At 41.6% G+C, this 22,173-nt stretch overlaps 3 protein-coding genes across 3 annotated transcripts; 1 reads left to right on the top strand and 2 right to left on the bottom strand.

The window, feature by feature from the left end:
• Positions 1-2,453: 2,453 nt before the first annotated feature.
• Positions 2,454-3,350, top strand: LOC119894947 (histone H2A-like). Its single transcript, XM_038707669.1, has one exon. The coding sequence runs from the start codon at positions 2,482-2,484 to the stop codon at positions 2,863-2,865; it is 384 nt and encodes a 127-aa protein (XP_038563597.1). The 5' UTR covers positions 2,454-2,481; the 3' UTR covers positions 2,866-3,350.
• Positions 3,351-3,487: 137 nt separating this feature from the next.
• On the bottom strand, positions 3,488-10,051 carry LOC119895537. The gene is made up of 3 exons (XM_038708713.1): positions 9,734-10,051; positions 7,359-7,713; positions 3,488-4,167 (listed from the first exon to the last, which is right to left on the bottom strand). The coding sequence occupies exons 1-3, from the start codon at positions 10,038-10,040 to the stop codon at positions 3,576-3,578; spliced, it is 1,254 nt and encodes a 417-aa protein (XP_038564641.1). The 5' UTR covers positions 10,041-10,051; the 3' UTR covers positions 3,488-3,575.
• LOC119894951 (histone H2B 1/2-like) lies at positions 6,022-7,749 on the bottom strand. The gene is made up of 2 exons (XM_038707672.1): positions 7,233-7,749; positions 6,022-6,853 (listed from the first exon to the last, which is right to left on the bottom strand). The coding sequence occupies exon 1, from the start codon at positions 7,724-7,726 to the stop codon at positions 7,355-7,357; it is 372 nt and encodes a 123-aa protein (XP_038563600.1). The 5' UTR covers positions 7,727-7,749; the 3' UTR covers positions 6,022-6,853; positions 7,233-7,354.
• Positions 10,052-22,173: the final 12,122 nt, after the last annotated feature.

Below are 22,173 nucleotides of genomic sequence, written 5' to 3'. Positions count from 1 at the left end.
TGTTTTCCGTGACTTTACAAAAATTTATCTGATTGACTTTTACCTAATACAAACAATGTTTTATTTATTTAAACCTTAGTCTGGTTAAAACGCTCCTCTCTTATTCCTTCTAGTCCACTAGTACCACATCTATCTAAAGCCTCTGTAATCTAAATAAATTTTGGATTACTGATACATCTTCTGTATTAGATTTGATATTTTGACTACTGTAAAGGGCTGCTACATCGCTGCCGTGTACACTGACACCTGATCAGGCAATCTTTTCCCAGTGCTTACATTTCTTTTTGGAATATATTATTTTTATTCCTAACTTGTCCTCTTCATCTTTGGACCCGTCTGTATAAATATCTAAATAACTGTAACTTCTATTTTGTATAGGCTTCGCCCTCTAAGAGCTGTCGCTATTGGGTTCATCCCCGCGCGCATGCGCAGTCCTGAAGATTTCTTTCGCGCCCATGTGCCGTGCACGGGCCTCTCTCAGGTCCGCAATTTAGGTATATAATACCGGCGAGACCAGAGATCTGCTCCCAAGAGGTCAGCTTTTTTTCTTCAGCCGACGCTGGTGGGACCAGTCGGGCCCGCAGCTTAGAGGGCTACGCCTATACTCATAGAATCTGGGGTTACAATACGTAACCAACGTTCTATTTCGTATAGGCTTCGCCCTCTAAGAGCTGTCGCTATTGGGATAAGGGCGAAGCCAGATGTAGTCAATGCCCACTGGACCCCCAGCGGTCATAAGCATTAACACACCAGCTCACAGTACCCTCCTGCCGAAAAAGGTGGCTTTAGGCAGCAGGATGGCTGCCAGGCTGGGCTCCAGAGGTGGAACAGAGGGAAACCCACGGTCAGTGAGGCCCTCAACCTTCGTGAAGTTGACGTACCTCGCCACCGGCGCCTTCAGCTTCCCAGGCTCGGCCCCCGCTTCGGAGAGAAAAGGCTGAAGCGGGGGGAAAAGGGGCCACACAGGAACCTGTTTGGACGCTTGCTCTGGCTGGTAGATGTCGCCGAGCATGGCGCTAGGAGCAGGTGCAGGAGGCTCAGCAGGTATCGGCACGCCCTTGCGCTCAGCAGCCGTCTTGATTATGTCGGGGAGATCCCGGAAGAGAGCCCCGCAGGACGGCAAGCTGGAAGGCGGAAGTGGAGCAGGAGCCAGCGACGCCGCCTTCTCATCCAAGTCAAACTCCAGGTCTTCCAGCGGGAAGAGGGGAGAGCCTGGCGGGGAGCCAGCAATGGAGGGAGCAGAGTCAGAGGACTCGAGCTCTGCATCGCCAGCAGTCCCGCCGGCGAGGTCCGCCGTGAAGCTAACTGGCTTAGCCCAGCTAGCTTCGTCGTCCTCCTCCTCCTGCAGGGCCGCGAAGGCGTCGACCCGCCGTCGCTTCTCCTCCACGGGCAGCTGTGCGCAGTAGGGGCACGAGGCCCGGGGAGTCAGAGCCAGGCCAGCGTGCTGGGGACCGAGGCAGGTCTCGCAGCGGGCGTGGAGATCAAACCCCATGATGTAGCCGGCGTGGCAGGACGGGCAGAGGCGGACTCCTTCCGAGCGGCGGACCTCAGCGGTAGAGCGGTGAGTAGCCATAGGAAAAGCTCTTTAGTCAGGAAAATTGCTCTTTAGATGCTACTCTGCTCTCCGAATGACTGCTATGCAGCGCTGAAGAAAAAAGGGGAGCAGATCTCTGGTCTCGCCGGTATTATATACCTAAATTGCGGACCTGAGAGAGGCCCGTGCACGGCACATGGGCGCGAAAGAAATCTTCAGGACTGCGCATGCGCGCGGGGATGAACCCAATAGCGACAGCTCTTAGAGGGCTACGCCTATACTCATAGAATCTGGGGTTACAATACGTAACCAACGTTGTTATCAGTCCACAACCACACAATAAATAATTACATAAAAATTGGCCAAACAATTTGAATGTTAGCTTTCACACATTGTAACATCAGCATTATAGCTGTAACTTTAGCTGTGTTAGCCAACGTTTACAACAACTCCGCACTTGAACAGTCTGTGAAGTTACATTGCCGTGTTTATTTTAAATATAATTCACAACCAATAAAGCATATTAGCACTGTTTTCAGGATTCTTTTCTTCTATTCATTGTTTTCATTTTTGTGACGACACAATGTCACAAAAACAAATACAAGCACAGCACATTATATATATAGAACAACTGAATTAAGATCAGCAGTGACTCTGTGACAGATTATTTTCTTTGAACAATAAGAAAAACAAGGCTGTGACTTAGAGACTGAAATATTAATAATAACGGAACAAACGCTACAATTACATTTTATTTTGAAATCCCATGCAGAGTGAACCGGAAGTTTTGTGGTTAATACCGGGACTTGACGTAAACCCTTTTCTGATTGGGTGATCATCGGCACGCTCACTCTGGCCAATCAGGGAGCAGCTCTTACACATATATATGTGGTTTCGGCGGCTTGTAGGACAAAACTTTCTCGTACTCGAAAGAATCAACGCGCAAAATGTCTGGAAGAGGTAAAACCGGAGGCAAAGCCAGAGCAAAGGCCAAGACCCGCTCCTCCCGCGCCGGGCTGCAGTTCCCCGTCGGTCGTGTCCACAGGCTGCTGCGTAAAGGAAACTACGCCCAGCGCGTCGGTGCCGGAGCCCCCGTGTACCTGGCGGCGGTGCTGGAGTACCTGACCGCTGAGATCCTGGAGCTGGCCGGAAACGCCGCCCGCGACAACAAGAAGACCAGGATCATCCCCCGTCACCTGCAGCTGGCCGTCCGCAACGACGAGGAGCTCAACAAGCTGCTGGGCGGAGTCACCATCGCTCAGGGCGGCGTGCTGCCCAACATCCAGGCGGTCCTGCTGCCCAAGAAGACCGAGAAGCCCGCCAAGAAGTAAACAACAACAACCACAAACACAACGGCTCTTTTAAGAGCCACACATCTCAAACTAAAGACACACTTCCTGCTCATGTTTCATGATAAACAGTTTATCCACCAGATCCTTTTTACAATTTACTCAAATTTAGCGAGGCTTCATCATCAACCATCAGTTTACGTGTGTCTGCAGCTCAACGTACCTCCTGAGTCTGACTGTACAACATCGTCCTTATTCACTAGTACTTGGTCCATTAAAGTTGTAGATACCAGTTTACTATACACACTACCTTGACATGTAGTGACAATTTCCCTTCAGGAAACAGATTCTTTAGACGTTTGTCAACCTTATTCTGTTCACATGTCATGAATTTGTTACTGCATTTTCACTTACAGGTGTTCAGTTTAACTTAGGAAACAAATACATGATCATTAGAGGAAGGAGCTCCTGAGTACTACATGTTGTCTGAGGCAGCTTTTTATTAAAGCACAGAGGCTTCCTCACATGTGGCTTCCATAAAGTCATAATTGCTGATTTCAGCTTACTTGAACTTGTTGATGAAATATTGAATTTCTGTAAATAAGAAGATACATTTTCTTGCTGTGATCATTAGGTGTTTGAACAGTAATATATAGTGGTTTTCATGAACATGATCAGAGGAAGGAGCTCTTGAGCTTTAGTGAGGAGGCTCTTAAAAGAGCCGTTGTGGTGTAAAGAGGTGTGGGGGGGGTTTAAGCCCTCTCTCCGCGGATGCGTCGGGCCAGCTGGATGTCTTTGGGCATGATGGTGACCCTCTTGGCGTGGATGGCGCACAGGTTGGTGTCCTCGAAGAGGCCGACCAGGTAAGCCTCGCTGGCCTCCTGCAGAGCCATGACGGCGGAGCTCTGGAAGCGCAGGTCGGTCTTGAAGTCCTGAGCGATCTCCCTCACCAGGCGCTGGAAGGGCAGCTTGCGGATCAGCAGCTCGGTGGACTTCTGGTAGCGGCGGATCTCTCGGAGAGCCACGGTACCGGGCCTGTAGCGGTGGGGCTTCTTCACTCCGCCGGTGGCCGGGGCGCTCTTACGGGCAGCCTTGGTGGCCAGCTGCTTCCTGGGAGCTTTTCCTCCGGTGGATTTACGCGCGGTCTGCTTGGTTCTGGCCATTTCAGTCTCGCTAACTTGTCCGTGTTCACAGATAAAGAAGAATCCCGACAGGCTGCGAGCAGCGGCTTTATAAAGGAAGAGCGGGCGCGACGACGGCGCTGATTGGTCCAGGCCGAGAGGAGCTGCTATTGGCCAAAAGAAAAATTCAAACTGACCAATCATCCACAGCAGCTGGCCAAGAAAGAAACAATGATTTTAGATTGAAAACAACATGTTAGAAATATTACATCTTCAAAACTTTTGGAGACTAAAGTTACATTAACAAAGTTTTTCCACATTTCAAGATAAGATGAGATACAGAAGTAAATAAGTAAAAAAAAAAAAAATTGATCTGAAGTTTATAAAACATAATAATTATGGAAATAAAAATAGAAGCACAAGAGCAAAATCACAAGATGAGCATCATAAATAAAGTAACGACCAGTTTTACTTAAACTAAGAGACTGTGTCATGTGAAGTCAAAGCAAATTCCTCGTCCATATAAAATATTATGTTCGGCTCTTTCTGATTCTGACGACACGCTGGTGTGATGAGCAAAGTAAAAGAGCAGGAGTTCCCAAAGCTTTCAGATGGAGACCCAGCAGAGACTATTGGTGTCTGTCCTGGACCCAGACTCACAAAAATACATCAGTGAGTGTCACAACATCTACATTCATAAACTCCTGATAAAGATCACAACAAACCATGAATTCAAAATCTATATGTTAGAGCTTGTGTCGTGTTTCACTTCTCCACAACCTTGAAAAAAGTTACCTCAGGTCGGTAATCGTTGGTTACGTATTGTAACCCCAGATTCTATGAGTATAGGCGTAGCGAGTTTTGGCTCCACAAAGGAAAGAGTGAAAGTGCCACATAGAGAAAAACAACACTACACAAAAGAAGGAGGGAGGACTAGACTGGAAAGTTGTCCTTGATTTCTCTAATGCAATAATTTAGCACCGGAGCCTAATAATAAGCACGTTTTCAAACTCAAAAGGTCCAGGTCCAACATTACCAGCTGGGTTTACAGGTCATGCTGCAAACTGGGAGTGTTGGAAGAATCCAAATGATCAATATCACAAGTAAAATCCAGAACTGAAGGAAAATTACACAAGTATCTACATTTTACTAAAATTACTAAAGTAATAAAAGCTTACTAATCAGCGAAATTAGTACATTTAGTAGTACTACTAGCTACTTTTGTGCTTTAAACCATTAAACAGAAAGTGAAGTCAATTTAAATAATATTAGGTTAAATAGATCATTAGTTTTGTAGAAATCACTTAGAGAAAGTACAATCCAATTTGTTTCTCTTAATTCCAAACAGTAAAAAGTTTATTCCATTTAGTTGTCATGTATCAACATCACCATCATTTAAACAAAAGTATAATCAGTAGATATCAATCAAAATATCAAGGAAGCTCAAATTATTTCCTTTCCCCTGAACATACATTTCAAGATGGATCAAACCTCTTTTGTACAAATTGAAATAAATGGTGGTTTTTAATCTCTAATTCCAAATGTAACCTACATTTAAGTGTCTGTAAAGAGTTCCTGTTTGGTGTAAAAAATAACATCTGGTTGGTGTAACAGCTGATAAAAGAGAAAGGTTTGTATTTTCATGCTTTTTCCTTTTGGTTTAGATTTGAGCCAAAAACTGATATGCAACTTTTTTTTCTCTGTACATAATAAACTTGATTCATATTTTGGATAAATGTCTTACTCATAAAATTAAATGGTTTAAAAGACTTTACTTAAAAAAATGAAATAGTTTTTTTTTGACTGTGGATTGCTCACGATGTGCTTACTCATACAAAAATACAAAACCCCAATAATAAAATAAAATCAGACACAGACTTCAGTGTAGACAACACAGATACACACTATGAACAAAAACAATATAGACATATTGACAAATAGTGCAGTAATCAGAGTGCAAAGGATGCAGGAATAAATACGTATTTTGTGCAGGAGTAATGACTTGAAGTATGTGGATTTGGTATCCAGTATCTACAATATAACAGTATGAACAGCACTGAAGTAAATAACACACAGGTTCAAAATCCACCATCAGATTTATTTATATCATCCAAAATAAGAACTCGGTTTCAGCTGCCTTGATATTCTGTAGGACACGACGACTAGCAGGGCTGTGAAGAGACAAGACTTGATATTCGGTCCCTCCAGGATTCTGCGGGCATTTTTACTGATTGTTCCGCTCGAACATGTCAGACTTTTTGGCCGCTTTTCTATAAAACTGCAATAAAAGTTGTAAAGATTTGGGTCAGTTTTTTGCGACGAAATTGTGGGAATAAGTGAAATCTTCAAAGGTAGATGTGATCTTTTAATCATTGACTAACGTCATCATTTAATGAAAATTCATCATTTGTTTGATTTAATATCCCTTCAGACAAAGGAACCGCCCCTTTGGGACTGTACGTTAGGATGACAGACACGAAAACAAAACTAACTGAAAACACTCAGAAATCACCAGAAATCCACACAGATATTAATTTCAGCACCTCTGATAATGATCGTCAGGTTGAAATCATGCGATCCTGTTACTGCAGATAACAATAATGAATGTTTCTGTCTTCTGCCACACAGAGTGATCATATCTCACCGTAATCTGCTTCAGCTGGTGTGGAAACCTCTTTCTCTGTTTGTAACACAGATAATATTGTTCTACAGCATAATGAAATCCTGATGAATGAAATGTCATATAGCTTAATAAATAAAAACAAAGATAATGTGGTTTACAGCAGGGTCATAGTTGGGGAGAAGAGTGACTGTTATAAAGAGTAACGTGCACACAGGACTTCATCAGATTCAGTTGGTAATTCTCCTTCAGCAGCTCCATGAACAGACAGGAGAGGAAACAGCATCACCTGGTGGTAAAAAAACACACAGATGTTGCTGATGAATCATTTTCAGCAGCTGGTTTGCCTCGAGGACAGAATGTTGCACCTTCCTCGTTAGTATAGTGGACAGTATCTCCGCCTGTCACGCGGAAGACCGGGGTTCGATTCCCCGACGGGGAGAAACTTTATTTAACTGGCTGGAAGATCTGATTCTGACAACAATCTCTCACGTTTTTCAACTTTCTTCAGTTGATTTATCTGTATTGCACAATGTGAAACTTCTGAACTGAAAACAACCTGCAGACCGTTTTAGTAGGAGACACGTTAGGAAAATCAAGCGTTACAGGGAGTATGTAGGCAAAATATAGAGGAAATGGTGCAGGTCAGCTTGTGATGTGATTCACACCTTTTGAGTTGAGAGAGACGTAGTAGTTGTATAATCAAGTGAATCATGAGGAAGGCAGCTCTGAGTTGAAGCAGTGGGTGGCCCTGAAAAGGGCCTTTGTGTTGCTGGGTGTAGCAGCGGGTTTACTTGGAGCTGGTGTACTTGGTCACGGCCTTGGTGCCTTCAGACACGGCGTGCTTGGCCAGCTCACCGGGCAGCAGCAGGCGGACGGCGGTCTGGATCTCCCTGGAGGTGATGGTGGAGCGCTTGTTGTAGTGAGCCAGACGGGAGGACTCGCCGGCGATGCGCTCAAAGATGTCGCTCACGAACGAGTTCATGATCAGCATGGCCTTGGACGAGATGCCGGTGTCGGGGTGGACCTGCTTCAGGACCTTGTACACGTAGATGGCGTAGCTCTCCTTCCTGGTCTTCCTCTTCTTCTTGCCGGTCTTGGAGACGCTCTTAGAGACGGCTTTCTTTGAGCCCTTCTTCGGAGCCTTAACTGGATCAGGCATCTTCAACTTCGTAGTAGTTCTCAACGAATAAGTCTGAAGCGATGAGGCGGAACATTTATATGCGCTTGATGCAAATGACACTGTGCTGTTCCTCGTACAGGATTGGCTGAGATTTAAACAAGACTGCGCATGCGCCACACAAGAAATAATTAAACATCTCTGTGAGAAGTGAATAAAGATGTGAAGGTCAACAGATAAACACAGTAACACAGATTTAAGTTTATTTATTTTAGCGGTGGAGAAAGTATTCAGATACTTTAATTCACTAAAAGTACTAATATCACACTATGAAATATGTCCTGTGACTGTTAGATTATTATATATTCCTGTATTATTGTTATTATTTATCATGTATTCGTGTAAAAGCAGGAGCTCATTTTCAAATATTTTGTATCGGCTGCAAACAGCAATTATTTTCATTATGGGTTAACCTGGTTGTTTGGTTTGTAAAAAATCTGAAAATAGTAAGAAATACCACCCAGAGCCCAAAGCGGCAATTTCACAATGCTTTTCATGTCCAACTGAGAGTCAAAACCTCAAAAATAGTACAAATAAAGGTAAATCGATAAAGAAAAAAGCAGCAAATACTCACATATGTGAAGTTTAACCATGAAAACTTTGGCCTATTAGCTTAACTTAAATATAGCTGCCAAATTATTTTCTATCAAACAACTAATCATTTCAAACACCAATCATTTCAGCTCTGCTTGTAAAAACTATTGGGTAGTTTAAATTATAACAAAACTTTTAATACCTAAGTAACTATTAATAAAGATCTCAAATAATTGTAGTGAAGTACAATATTCCTCCCTGATAAGTAGTGGGCAGAAGAAAAAGGTGCCATTCAAGAAAATTCTTAATAAAGTGCTTAATGAGTAAATGTACTGAAGTTACACACTGTGTGCCTGAAAGAGTTTGGTAGGCTGTAATTCTAATATTGATCATATCCACATGGGTAGGGCTGTAATTCAGTACTGATATGTTCCTGTAGGTACAAGGGAACAAGATGTGATATTAGGATATAAGTGGGTTACAATGTGGGACTTTAAAATAAAGATATTCTGTAGGTATTTCTAACTAATGGGTACTATTCTGTAGAAACCTACTGAGCAACAAAGCTAATATTGTGTAATGAGTCCTACATAATGTGACCTTTTAGATAACTCAAATATGTTTATAATTTACCATTGAATTGTTTTGTATTTAAATGCGTTTGATTAACAGTGACAGGAAGACAGATTCTGATAATGCAATCACCTCAAATTGTGACATTTCTCTCCAGGACAGCAGCTGCGTTAATGATACTTTAGTATGGATTGTGAAAAATACTTAAAATCACTCTACTCTAATAAGTGGTTGTAAACTGATGTAATTTAAATTGCACACGTCGTCCTAGAACAGCATGCTGAATCATCATTAAATGCATACTTCCCATTTGCAGCAGTGCTACAGTAATGATGGTCTGAGCCAAATGTTTGCGTTTACTCTGCTGTCTCATGCACAGATGAAGGTCACCAGACTCTGCAAACAGTTCGATTTTATCACTGACAAACACTTCAGCCCAGTTCTTCTCTAGTATGTTAGACTTGGCATTTTAATTCAATTTTATTTATATAGCGCAACAACAGTTATCTCACAGCGCTTTTCATAAAAGAGCAGGTCTAGACCAAACTCTGTGATGATATTTACAGAAGCCCAACAGTTCCCACCAAGAGCAGCACTAGGAGACAGAGGCAAGGCATACATAGCCTGTATGTAAATGTGATATTGTAGGTGGTTCTTTGTTGTGGGAACTCATTTTGTAATTTAGTTTCCTCATCCCTTTGCAATAGCAGTTTTGAGTCTATTTAAATCATTAGCACTTGGAATCCCCATTTTGTGGAATTTTCTGGATTCACAGTGTAGCAGTTTATAAATTAAGAAATCATCTCTTTAGATGAGGTGTGCGGCCCTTAAAAGGGCCTTTGTGTTTCAGTGGGTCTGGACCGGGTCTGGACCGGGTCTAGCCTCCGAAGCCGTACAGGGTGCGGCCCTGCCTCTTCAGAGCGTACACCACGTCCATGGCGGTGACGGTCTTCCTCTTGGCGTGCTCGGTGTAGGTGACGGCGTCGCGGATGACGTTCTCCAGGAAGACCTTGAGCACCCCGCGGGTCTCCTCGTAGATCAGACCGGAGATCCGCTTCACTCCGCCGCGGCGAGCCAGACGGCGGATGGCGGGTTTGGTGATTCCCTGGATGTTATCACGGAGCACTTTACGGTGACGCTTAGCGCCTCCTTTACCGAGTCCCTTTCCTCCTTTGCCTCTTCCGCTCATCTTTCAGCTTTACTCGTTGAACAAACAGGTGAACTTAAAGGGCGACACGCGCTTTTTACATCTTATCTGCGGACGTAGAAGAGGACAGAAGGCGCGAGTTCCGCTGGGCGGTGCCAAACTCCTCCTACATCTTTAGCAGCCATCTTAAAGACAAGAATGATTCCTTTTGATTATCTTGTTGAATTATTTTCACGTTGGTCTAACAATTTTATAATAAAACTTACACAAAAATAATAAATGTATTTTTTTAAATAATGCAGAACATCAATTCCTGATAAGTCACATATTGCATATAGATATTTATTTGTAATGTGGTTATAAAGGTTAGTTTGCTGTCCATGTAGAGTGAACTATGCATGTTTTTAAATGTTCTGATAATGATAATCCAGCACATCTTTATTATTTGTATGTATAAATATTGAATTACATTTTTTACTTTACATTTTAAGAAATCTAATATATAAATAGTATTTTAAATAATGCTGTTACTAAAAAAGAACCTTAGTGTAATTAATCTCATATTAGATAAATATTGGATTGTATTCATTGCTTTTAGTTTGGACTACCTTAGTTAATTGATGCTTTTGGCCAAAGTGAATCAGAGGAAACACATTCAACCATGTGAAAAACAATAATAACAAGATTTTTGTTAATGTGACAACATGGCTGTAAATCATAAAGCCCAGAGATTTGATCTTTCCATACATTTATTCATTTAGCTGAGGCTTTTATCAATGAAGAGCTTCTTGCTTTGCTGCTCCTCCTCATGTATTTTAATTTGGCCATCCTAAATACATTTTAAAATAGACTATTTCAAAGTTTAAATCATTTAAAAACTGATGCTTGCTAATCTGGATCCTGATTCACACCAGGCTGCTTTTCAATATGGGGAAATGTGATTGTTATATTCTGAATAAACTGTGTAGGCTACTGCTCCTCAGACACTATTTTGAAATCGGAGGATTACAAGCAACAATATCTTTGTGACACATTAAATGCATGGTCACATATTTGGTTCAATTTAATTTAATATATTTTGTAGCATGTTACTTATTACTTTAGAACTATTATTATTACTATTATTGTTTATCGCTCTCTCTCTCTCTCTCTCTCTCTCTCTATATATATATATAAATATATATATATATATATATATATATACACATATATAAATATAGAGGATCTCTGTTCCCGAAAACATAGAAACCTAGACTGTGTAAATGGTTATGCATCCCTTGCTCGGAGCCAGACGCTTGAAATTGTACCCTAGGCGGCAGGTCTCTGGACCAGCTGTATACGTAATAATACTTCTCTGTTTATTTTCTTTTATTAATAAAATAATATGGATATTGGTTTGTTGTAGCTTAATTATTTGCTTAATCCCTCACCAGCAATATACGATCCTCCAAGTCCTCTGAGGCGTTTGTATTATAAATATGTATGCCACTTCAGACTGTAGGGGGACAAAAGCACACAAGAAATAAACAAGCATAGTGAATTGTTAATGTTTTTTGTTTAAGCTGTTTTTATGATTCACTACACTAGTGATGTGTTGATAACACACTCTCACCTTAAAGACTGACAGCAATGGCAACACAAAAACGCCATTTTTATATACAATTTATTGTTTTAACCAGACCTCCTCCATTTTTCATCCACCTGACAAAATGATAACTGCAGCAGCAAACAGTTGATTTACAGTTAACAAATGGACAATAGTAGATTTTAAATTGTGTTTTCTCTGAACATATGTGTAAATATCTAAGAAGCCTAAATGTAACCAGAGACGTTTTGATGTATCTCACTACTTGATAAAATATGTTTGCTGCTGGTACAGATGCTTCGCTGTCTGTCCTGATCTCCTTACATTTACCAAAAAAGGGAAAACAGCGCCACCAAAATCCCGCTATTGGCCATAAGTATATCACGCGCTCGCGTTTAGGTGTAGAGGACAATCTCTTAAGCCCTTCGAATCCATCTGTGGCTCAAAATATTTTGCTGCAGAGAATTTGCATAATTCAAAACAATAACATTTTATTGCAGAGTTTTATGAAAGGTAAATTAAGGCACATCAATAGATGTCTCAGCTCAGCATATGAATATACATGTTTGATTATTTAATTTTCTGTAACAATTACTATCAAAGTAAAGACAATTACACAATGCTTTCAAGGTATTTTTATTGAAACTCTGACGCTGAATCCTGAATAATTACACACACAAAATCAAAACAAATTCCTAGTAGTAGTATTCCTAGTAGTTATAATCAATTAAGTAATTTTCAATCAAAATAACGTTCTCTCTCTCTACTGATTGCTGATTTTTTTTTGTTCTGTCTCTTTTATTATAAGCTGAAAATCTTTTGGTTTCAGACTGTTGGACACCTGAAGACTATAATGACAAATAAATGAAAATAATTGATTATCTACACAAATGAAATGAAAGTTCAAGTAAGGATTTCCCGAGGTGATCTACAGGCTCCAGATCAGGGCCAGTGCAGGTGTTTGGATCAATACAGTCTAGGTATAGGCTATTCAGACTGATGCAAACAAAAGTTCAAACACTGACCGCACAGTTAAGAGAGAGTGACCCACTGAGCCACAACATAAGTTAAACAACAGCCACAATCAGAATGCATTGTATTTGGTATTAAGCTGAGCAAAGTTTCAACCTGGAGCTTGGAGGCAAGTACACAAGGACATCAGTGAAATACGTGGGCTGCATGTTAGACGTGGGAGGAGAGAGCATAGCCTTGAAGGTCTTGGAGAAAGTTAATGCCAGAACCACACACATGGCTCAAAAGGCAAAGCTAGTAAATAGGGACTGCCTAAAGGTATTTAGTCTTGGACTGTGCTATTTGCCCTTGGTTTGCCCTGTTTCATATAAGTCATCAAAACAGAATCTCCAGGTTTCACAGAATAAATTGATAAGGGATGTGTTGTACGTGGAGTCATGGAGTCATGTGGGCAGGACAGCTGCAGCTCAGTATGACCCAAAATCATTTTACCAATTACTTTAAAAAGGCAGGGTGTGTGTGGCCACAGCACTCAAGCAACCACTGGTAACTTTTACACTTTTAATTAAAATTAACAGTAACCCCGCCGCCCTTAAAAATAAGATTAAGGAAAGGCTGATGGAGAAAACCCCTATATAAGGGACTTGCTTGCTATTTGTACCATACTCTGGGCTCATCCTATTACTTATTAATATGCATTAAAAATGTATAAGGTATCACATAAATTGTAGTTGATTATGTATTTCAGACTGTGTAATCAGCTTGGTCGATGGTATAATGGCTATCCCGTTCCAATATTATAGCCACTGCCCCAGGCCTAGAAGAGTGGTTTAAACGCACCTTTGTTCCCTTTTTGGATCCAGCATTCTGCCTTTGCCGTTTGGAAATAACAATTTAACTCTAATATCCTACCTATAGAAATAAACTTGACCTACCAAAACATTGCAGGAAATGACTCAAAAAAGACTCAAAAATGATATTAAATGAGGTGAGACAAGGTTAAAAAACTGTGTTTGGTCTCAACTAAAGCTAGGGCCTTCACTCCTGTTTCCAACTTCCCTTTATTAATTATACCACACCCACAGCTACTATGGTGAGGTTGATTTGCCAATCAGTGGCCAAACTGTCCATCAAATCAGTGAATCAGAACTATAACCAAAAATATGGGAAGTCTTAAAATAATAACTACTGTTCTTTAAATATAAACAAAAACTGCTATTTTGGCTCCTACAGATGGGATGATTTCTGTGATATCCTTGACAGCTTGATGATACATGTGTTTTTATCTTGTCAAATAAACTAAACTAAACTAAAGCAGTTTCAATGAATGATATGGATACAATTATGTCCTGAATCTGATTTTATCCCAGACAAGACAAGACATAACAGGGACACTATAGTGTGTTTATAAGTTACTGATGATGATGATGATGGCTTTACACAGACCATAAACTGAGTGAAGGTAAAGAATGGAACCAAAATAAAATAATTGAATGATTTGGCCATGAACAAATCAGACCTTTCAGGTGGAACCAAAATAGCTTTATGCACAATTGTGAGTGTGTTAGAGGGTGGGTATGTGGGTGGTGGGTGAGTTGTCAGTTCCTCTTTTATGCAACTCAATCTGTCCCTTTCAGCCTCGTAAAAGTCAGACTTTAGAAACTCCTCCCAGGTCATCTTCTTAACCATGCCCTGGAGGGGCAGTAGATGTATTTCCCTGGCACCCCGGGGAAGCTGGTGTGAACATGAGGGCTGTCAGGTCCCTGCTTAGTGGCTGGTGACAGGACCTGCACAGGCGACGTGCTAGCAGCAGCACTGCTGACTTCCTTATTGCCCTCTCCTCTGCCACCTTTTTCCACTCGGCTTGGCAGCCTTCGGCTCCTGTTCAAAAAACAGAGAGGCAGCAAAGTCTTCTAAAGACATCCTGGGGTTCTTGAGGCCCTCATCCACATAGGTCTTAAAGACCTTTGTGGAGTAGTAAAAGTACTTTACTGTTTTTGAAGTGAAGATCCGTCCCCGAGATACTGGCTGCCCACAAGCTAAACAGTTCCTGGTCATCTTCATCTTCTGCTGCTGCTGCTTTTCCAGGATCTCTGTCACAATCTTCTCCACTGCAACCCGGCTCAGTAACTCCTCCTGTGAAGGAGCCACAGGTGGAGGATTGACAGTTGCAGAAGGCATTGTTGTGGCAGGCACACTGACCGTTCAAACTGCCACAGCTGCTGTGTCTCCAAAACCTTCTCCGGGCAGGTATTGAGGGAGGAGCTGTTGTTCTTCAGCTTGGCCAGATGTTTTACATATCTGGAGATATGCTGGCATGTGGTAGGATGAAGAAGGCTGTTGGGGTCAGTGCACGCCCTCTGTACCATGGCAGCATAGTCAGCATCCACCTGCTTCAAGAGACCTTTAGCTCCATGGTGTTTAATAAGAAGCTCGTCGATAGCAGCTCTCATGGGCGATCGTGGCACAGGGGGTAGAGCGGGTTGTCCATTAATTGGAAGGTCGGTTCAATCCCCGGCTCCTCCAGGCTGCATGTCGAAGTGTCCTTGGGCAAGATACTGAACCCTGAATTGGCCCTGGTGGCCGTTCCAGTGTGTGAATGTTAGTTTCTGTTTGAGCACTTAAGCTCAGTGTGTGAATGGTGAATGCAGATGTAGTGTAACAGCTTTGAGTGGTCGAAAAGACTAGAAAGGCGCTATACAAATACGGAGCATTTACATTTCATGAGTTGTGTCCATCGGCCCTGGTCCAGGACTTGAATAAGACCTCCTGTCTTAATGGGTCCAGTGCGGGTGGCTCGTGGATAGGTTTGGCTGTGCCTTGTTCTTGTCCCAGTTCAAAACAACAGGACGACAGTCTGGCTCCACATACTTACATACCGTCCAAATCTCTCCCCTGGGTCCCTGTTTGATACCCGCAGGCTTGGGTATTTTGCATTCCCTGTCACGTTGAAAGAAGAAGTGTTAAGATTGGAAATCAACAGAGGGTCAAACACAGCTGGCAGCTTCACACCAAGCTGCTTCAGGTCCACCAGCCTCTGGAAGTTCCAACGTATCTTTCGAGTCAGCGCCTGGGCCTGGAAAAGTTCACTGGACACCCGGTTGCCTGTGACCCACTGGGCTTGGTGAAAGTGAAAGCCCTCCTGCTGAGAGGGGCCCCTCACAGGGATCCAAATAGGTACAGCAGCTTGTTGTAGTTGAGCTGCAAGGTGCCACCATACCTATAGAGGATCCCCCCCCCGACCTCAGGGTCGCCCAGGTAGCCTCTCAGGATGTGGATGCGCTGAATCCTCCACACCTTCATCATGGAGGCCTTGAAGAGGAGCACATCATTGGTATCCTTTGCCAGGTGGAAGTGATGTCTTCAACTCTCTGCAGCAGCTCTCTGGGTTGTGGCACCTTTGTCCTGCAGTGCTCTCGTACGTGCTGCTTGGTGGGATTAGCAGGAGAGTTTCCTCAGAAGGTGTATGCCTCCTTGAACCTTTGGAGGTCACTTTAGTCTAATCTAATCTAATCTAAATCAGTGACTAATATGAACCATGCAAAACAACAAATCATCACACTGGACGACCAACATAAATCAAATGAGTTGAATGACTTTTACCTGCGATTCAATTCTCAAAATTTCTCTCAGGAGTGTGACAGTGTTCTGCAGTCCCTGCCAGCTACTGACACTACCTGTTATCTGGTGTGCAGAAGAACTAACAATGGCACGGTGCCCTATTTTTCAGTAGTCGTTGAATACTCACACTGTCCCAGCAGTGGTGGATCTAGAAGATTTTACATGGGGGGGCAAAAGGGGGCTAGAGGTCTTGGCAGGGTGGCAGGGGTAGAATTGCTTTAACAAAACAAAAACACTTTTAAACTAGAGTAGTTATTGTTTAATCATGCCCTTACACACTACAAAGGTTTTTAATTCACAACAGGAATAAGCCCAGTGCAGTGTTCAAACAAAACAAAACTGTGCATCTCTTAAAAAGTAAAAGTATAAAAAGCAAAATGAAAATATAAAAAAAGGTACAATAATTGTGTCCAAGATGCAGTGGACTACAAGTATAAAACAGCGGACAATACTCAAGTTCTTATTATAATTAAAAACTTATAATTATAGTCCACAAATGACCCATGATCACCCATCTTTTTTAGGAAAGCTTAAGGCAACAGTTGTTGTGCTTTACAGCAAAGCGTGCTTTTGCATGCTGTTTCTCAAAACTGAGAACAGCCAGATTTCTCAGACGGTCATCTGCCATGGTTGAGCACAGGTGAGTTTTTACAAGCTTTAAAGTTGAAAAGCTTCGCTCACACCCAGCAGTACTCACTGGCAAAACAATAGCGATCTTGCACAGGCGAAAAAGCTAAAAAAAAACCTCTTTAAAAGGCACCAAGAACGTCACAAACTCAGTCAGACTGGGCGGGTTTACTTTGCCATTTGCTCTATTTCTTTCAAGAAGTCTTTTTGCCTGGTGTATCTCAGTTTTCAAGTCTTGCAAGTCAGAGCCATATTCCTCAGCCACTAACAAAACCAATTCTTCCTTTAAGAAGTCATTGTTTGATGGGTTTAAAGCTTGTATACCCCTCATTATCTTGCTGCTAGAGTTTGAAAAGCGCCTGCCCACTGATCATTGAGTCTATGATGGGAATGAATATACCTATTCTAAAGGCATCTTTGCTGTCAACATGTGTTTGCTGTCCAAGTGTAGATGTTACAATCCAACGAAGGTTAAAGTCAAGGGCAACTGGACTTGGTTGAAGATACTGGAAGATGTTTCGTCCCTCATCCAAGGACTTCTTCAGATCTGACTGACTGGTAGGGAAACTCAGCTATTTAATCTCAGTGGGGTCGTTTGCCGGGATCATCGATACTGCTGGTTCGTTAGTGTTCCGGGTTGTTAAGACTACCTGTGGCCAAGACTGAACGACCATCGTTGGTATCTTCACCTGAGGCCAATAGGTTACGTTTGTTGAGTTTCCTGGGAAGTGATGAAAGGACAGCATTGTAAGTGGGGGATAAGTGGTGGCGTAGACCCCCTCCCCTGTTCAATGACGGCTTCTCAACCCTGGTGTAGATGCTTCCTTGACACCTCTTTCAAACCATCCATCTTCTCTGTCTAAAATGTGCACCTGGTGGTCCTCAAACGAGTGTCCTCTGTCCTTCAGATGTAAGTAGACTGCAGAGTCTTGACCTGAGGAGTTGGCCCTTCTGTGTTGAGCCATGCGTTTGTGTAGTGGTTGTTTAGTCTCCCCAATATACAGGTCTGTGCATTCCTCTATTCCTTTATTCTCCACTTCTTCCATGTAGATGTTTGCCACAATCGGGGATACCGGTGAGCCCATGGCACAGCCATGCTTCTGTCTGTAGAATCCTCTGTTGTACTGGAAGTCACATCATAGGATACCATGGTTTCATCTGGATCCAGTTTTAGTCCTCGAACTTTGTTTACAAAGTCAATAGAGTTTTGGACGTGGTGAGGCGTGTTTCCCACCAAAGGAGCTAAGATGGTAGAAATGTGTTTGGCAATGTTGTAGGTGACCGAGTTAATGCTGCTGATAATCGGCCTGAGTGGGGCTCCTTCTTTGTGTATCTTGGGTTAGTCCATAAAATAGATGTTACAAGAGCATCATGTAGTCTCCTAGATGTGTGTTTGGTTCTTTTTGATTTGACAATGGTAGAAATGTTGCAACCATTGCATATGTCAATTGCTGTACTCCACAGGTCATTGAAGCTCTCCTCTTTGCGATGATCTTCCAATGTCTGTCTGAGGGTTTCAGTAAGGTCAACTGCTTTGGTGAGGTCCACATTAGTTGACTGAAGCATCTCAGATAAAAACTTGGTTTCACCTAGCACTTTTCTGAAGACTGCAAGGAGCCCTATGTAATTAAAATCAATTTGAGAACGTAGTCCTCTTGCGTCTACAGCTCTCTGTGGATTGGCCTCATCTGAGATTTCATCCAGCACTCTTATTACTGCAGGCAGCCTGTCCATAAGGTTTCTACATGCAGCATAGCGACAGGCCCGTCTAGTGTCACTTAGCCTTGGAAGTTCTCATGGTGCCCCACCACTGAACATTTCTTTTTGAACACCCATCCACTTAATGTGAACATATGATCCTGACATGAATGTGTGCAGTCTTTCTAGAAAAGTGAAAAAACATGCAGCTTCTGAGACATTTTTTACACTGTCCACAATGACAAGATTCGAACAGTGTGCCCTGCAGTGAACATAAAATGCATATTTGGCAACTTCCTTAACCCTTGTTTGGACCCCATGACTGCAGCCCCATCATAGCCTTGGCCCACCAGATTCTCTTTGTATTCCAGTCCATACTTTTCCAGACATGAAATAAGTTTCTCTGTCAAACTGGCTGCATCTAAGTGCTCTGCTTTCTGGTACTCAAGGAAGCTCTCCTGAACCACACCATTATAATAAAATTTTACGACCAGAGAATGTCTTTAGTCTCATCCGCTAAAATAGAAAAGTGCTCACTTTCTTTAACCTCTTTTATAATTTCCTCCCTCACCATTTCTGCTAAACACTCCAAAATCTAATTTTGAGTGCTTTTGCTTGTGTATTTATCATTTCTGGGACCCTGTGACAGCCGTTTTTTCATTAAGGCATCGTGTTTACTCCCAAGATCTAAAATCTCAGGGAAATTTCCCCTGTTTTTTGAGTTTTCCGATTCATCATGGCCACGTTGGGAAATATTCTGAGTGGCTGTCAACAGCAAGGTTTCAGCCAATGTTTTAATGTACTTTTGATTTTCGATTACTTGTTTCTGATTTTCATCTCCCATCATTCCCAAGACAGTTGTATTTTTCTTGGCCATTCTTTTAAGTCAATATGTGAAAACCTCTGGTTATCCTTGTATTACATTACACTGTAGGACCATGTAGCTAATAAGTAGCCTGTATCACAAATATAAAATCAGAAAGATTTATCACATGCACACACCAGGTAAGTTTAGACTACTTAATCCTATTGTATTTGTTATTTCCCCAGTTGTAACCTGGTTTCATTGCTGTGATATCTGAGAGGATATCTGAGAGGCCCCTGCCCGTAACAGTATAATGATTTTTTATTCAGGTTTAACACGCGAAAGGTCACCGGTTCGAGACCGGGCGGAAACACTGTAATATTTCTCAAGTAACCCAATATTTTATAATATCCACCATGTGTCATTTAAACGTAGCCTCATTAGTCTCAAAAATTAGATTTAGCAAATCATATTAATGATCAAACACACTGGTTTAAAATCCACCATCAGATTTATTTATATAATCCACAATAACTAATCTGTCTCAGCTGGCATTATATTCTGTACATCATGACAACATTATAAGGACAAATAGAGTCAAGTCAAGACTGTAGGCCTACGTTCTGTGACAGATTCCCAGTAGTTATTATAATGGGTATAAATATCTACATTAGTAGTATAGGGATGATATCCTACAGGCCAAATATAGAAAGATAATATGGTTCACAGCAGGATCGTAGTGGGAGAGAGTGACCTATGATGTGCAAAGTCAATATGCACACAGGACTTGATCAGATTAAGTTGGTAATTCTCCTTCAGGCAGGTCCATAAACAGACAGGAGAGGAAACAGCGCCACATGGTGGTGTAAAAATACACAGCTGGTGTAAGAAACCCCGTAAAATGAGTTTCAGTCATACAAGCTCCATGAATCTGCTTTTCCTCAAGGACAGAATGCTGCACCTTCCTCGTTAGTATAGTGGACAGTATCTCCGCCTGTCACGCGGAAGACCGGGGTTCGATTCCCCGACGGGGAGAAACTTTATTTAACAACTGGATGGAAGTCGAGCCTGAAGATCTGATTCTGACAACAATAAGACATAAAAAGATCTGTCACACTTTAGATATTTGGAACTCCTTTGCGTTTACTTTATGGCTGAAGACAATTTTCTGGCATCTGATTGAAACTAGTGTATTTACGTAATGTTATAAACTTAAATATATCAGTAGATTTCTATCTGTATGTTTAATATTGTGAAACTTGTTTCAATTAAATTTGCTTCCGTTTTAATGTGTGTACAATCACAACCTGCAGACCGACAACATTCAGACACAAAACGAAGATCTGTCACGAACCTGGTCACATTTACAGGAGATGATGATTTGGAATAGTTGATATGATTAGACAATTTAATACACAATATGAAGACTCATCATGTATATGGCCACTTATCTACAAGCCCACACTAAAAAAAAAATACGGTAAATCCATAATGATAACTGGCCAACTTGAACAGAAAGTGCTCTCAGACTTTTGATAAAGAGGCTGTTCACTGAGGAGGGAAAAATCTATAACTGCTGATTATGTTAATCAACTTCTTTTAATACCTTTAAGGCCCGATAGGCTGCAATTATACATCTGAGACGTTATTGTTGACGTGACAGCTGTAGTTACCGGTTGTAACAGCAAATGCAGGTTAAGCCTGTAGGTCACAGAAGTCCGGGGCAGCTAAACAAAGTATTGTCAGGTAGTAATTGATCTTTTCCCATAATTCTGTGAGCAGCCATGATCTGACTTCATGCTGCACAAGAGTCTGCGAACAGTGAAAGGAGTTAGATACCTGGCCGAGAAGGTGGAGGTGTGCAGCCTGTCGCCTGCAGCTCTTCAACTCACTGCAATATTTCAAACTGCTCTATTAAAAGTTGAACAAGACTTTTGTCGTGTTTTGTAGATGCAGTTTGATGGACGACAGCGGTCAGTGCTACATTGTAGGCCCATTTCCTGTGACTAGTTTGAAATAAAAGCCAACTGCTGTTTTGCTAGTTAAATGCTCTTGTGGATGTGAAGCTGTAGCAGCAGAAAAATATTAGACACTCTCAAGGGCTGTAATATTAAAACCTACATCAGATTGCTCTGATATTGACAGAGGGTCACCCTGAGGTGGTCTGCTGTCACTGTGAAGTGAAATGAGTCAGTGGAAACAGGAAGTTTCCTTTTTACATGAGTTCGAATCTTGGCTGAATGTAGTAAGCTTTCTGTGAGACTAATATTTTCTTTAGGTACTTGTGGTGTCTTATTTATTCAATCGTTTCTGCCACATCAATTGCATTGTGTTCAGCAGAAGCTCACTTTTATTTTGAAATATGCTGTGACACGATGTTACCGTAATGCCTAGAAAAAACACGCATCGCAAAACAGCGCGAGGGCTGGCTTGACTTCAGTGAAAAAGTGCAGTTTGTAGGCTATTAGCAGGATTTTAATTAAACTTTTTACCATTTTTAAAATGCTATATAGGCTATATATATATATATATATATATATATACATATATTCTGTCTGTCTGCACTCATTAAAACTCGCACACTTTTCTCCATCATCCAGGATAAAATCACTGAGGAATTATTATTAAATAATTATCTGAATTATTAGAAATGTTCTTTATTGTCCGACTAAATGTTGGTGAAGACTTGCGGCACATTAGTCATGTTGAGAAGCTCACATCCACTTCAGACTGAATCTGAATCACTCAGATATTTAAGAGCTTGTTTGTTGTCCAGACTTGTGTCTTATAATCGCCTGTTAATGCAATTTATGGAAAAAATAAATTAAATAATAATACAGGAATTAGATGTATATTTATTTTGCCTT

This window comes from Micropterus salmoides, unplaced genomic scaffold (assembly GCF_014851395.1).
Source record: "Micropterus salmoides isolate LMB-PRFRI ecotype aquatic unplaced genomic scaffold, ASM1485139v1 Ms_hic_scaffold_9, whole genome shotgun sequence".
Taxonomy (NCBI): Eukaryota; Metazoa; Chordata; class Actinopteri; order Centrarchiformes; family Centrarchidae; genus Micropterus; species Micropterus salmoides.
The sequence above is the reverse complement of the archived record's forward strand: the minus strand, read 5'-3'. Positions and strand labels throughout refer to the sequence as shown.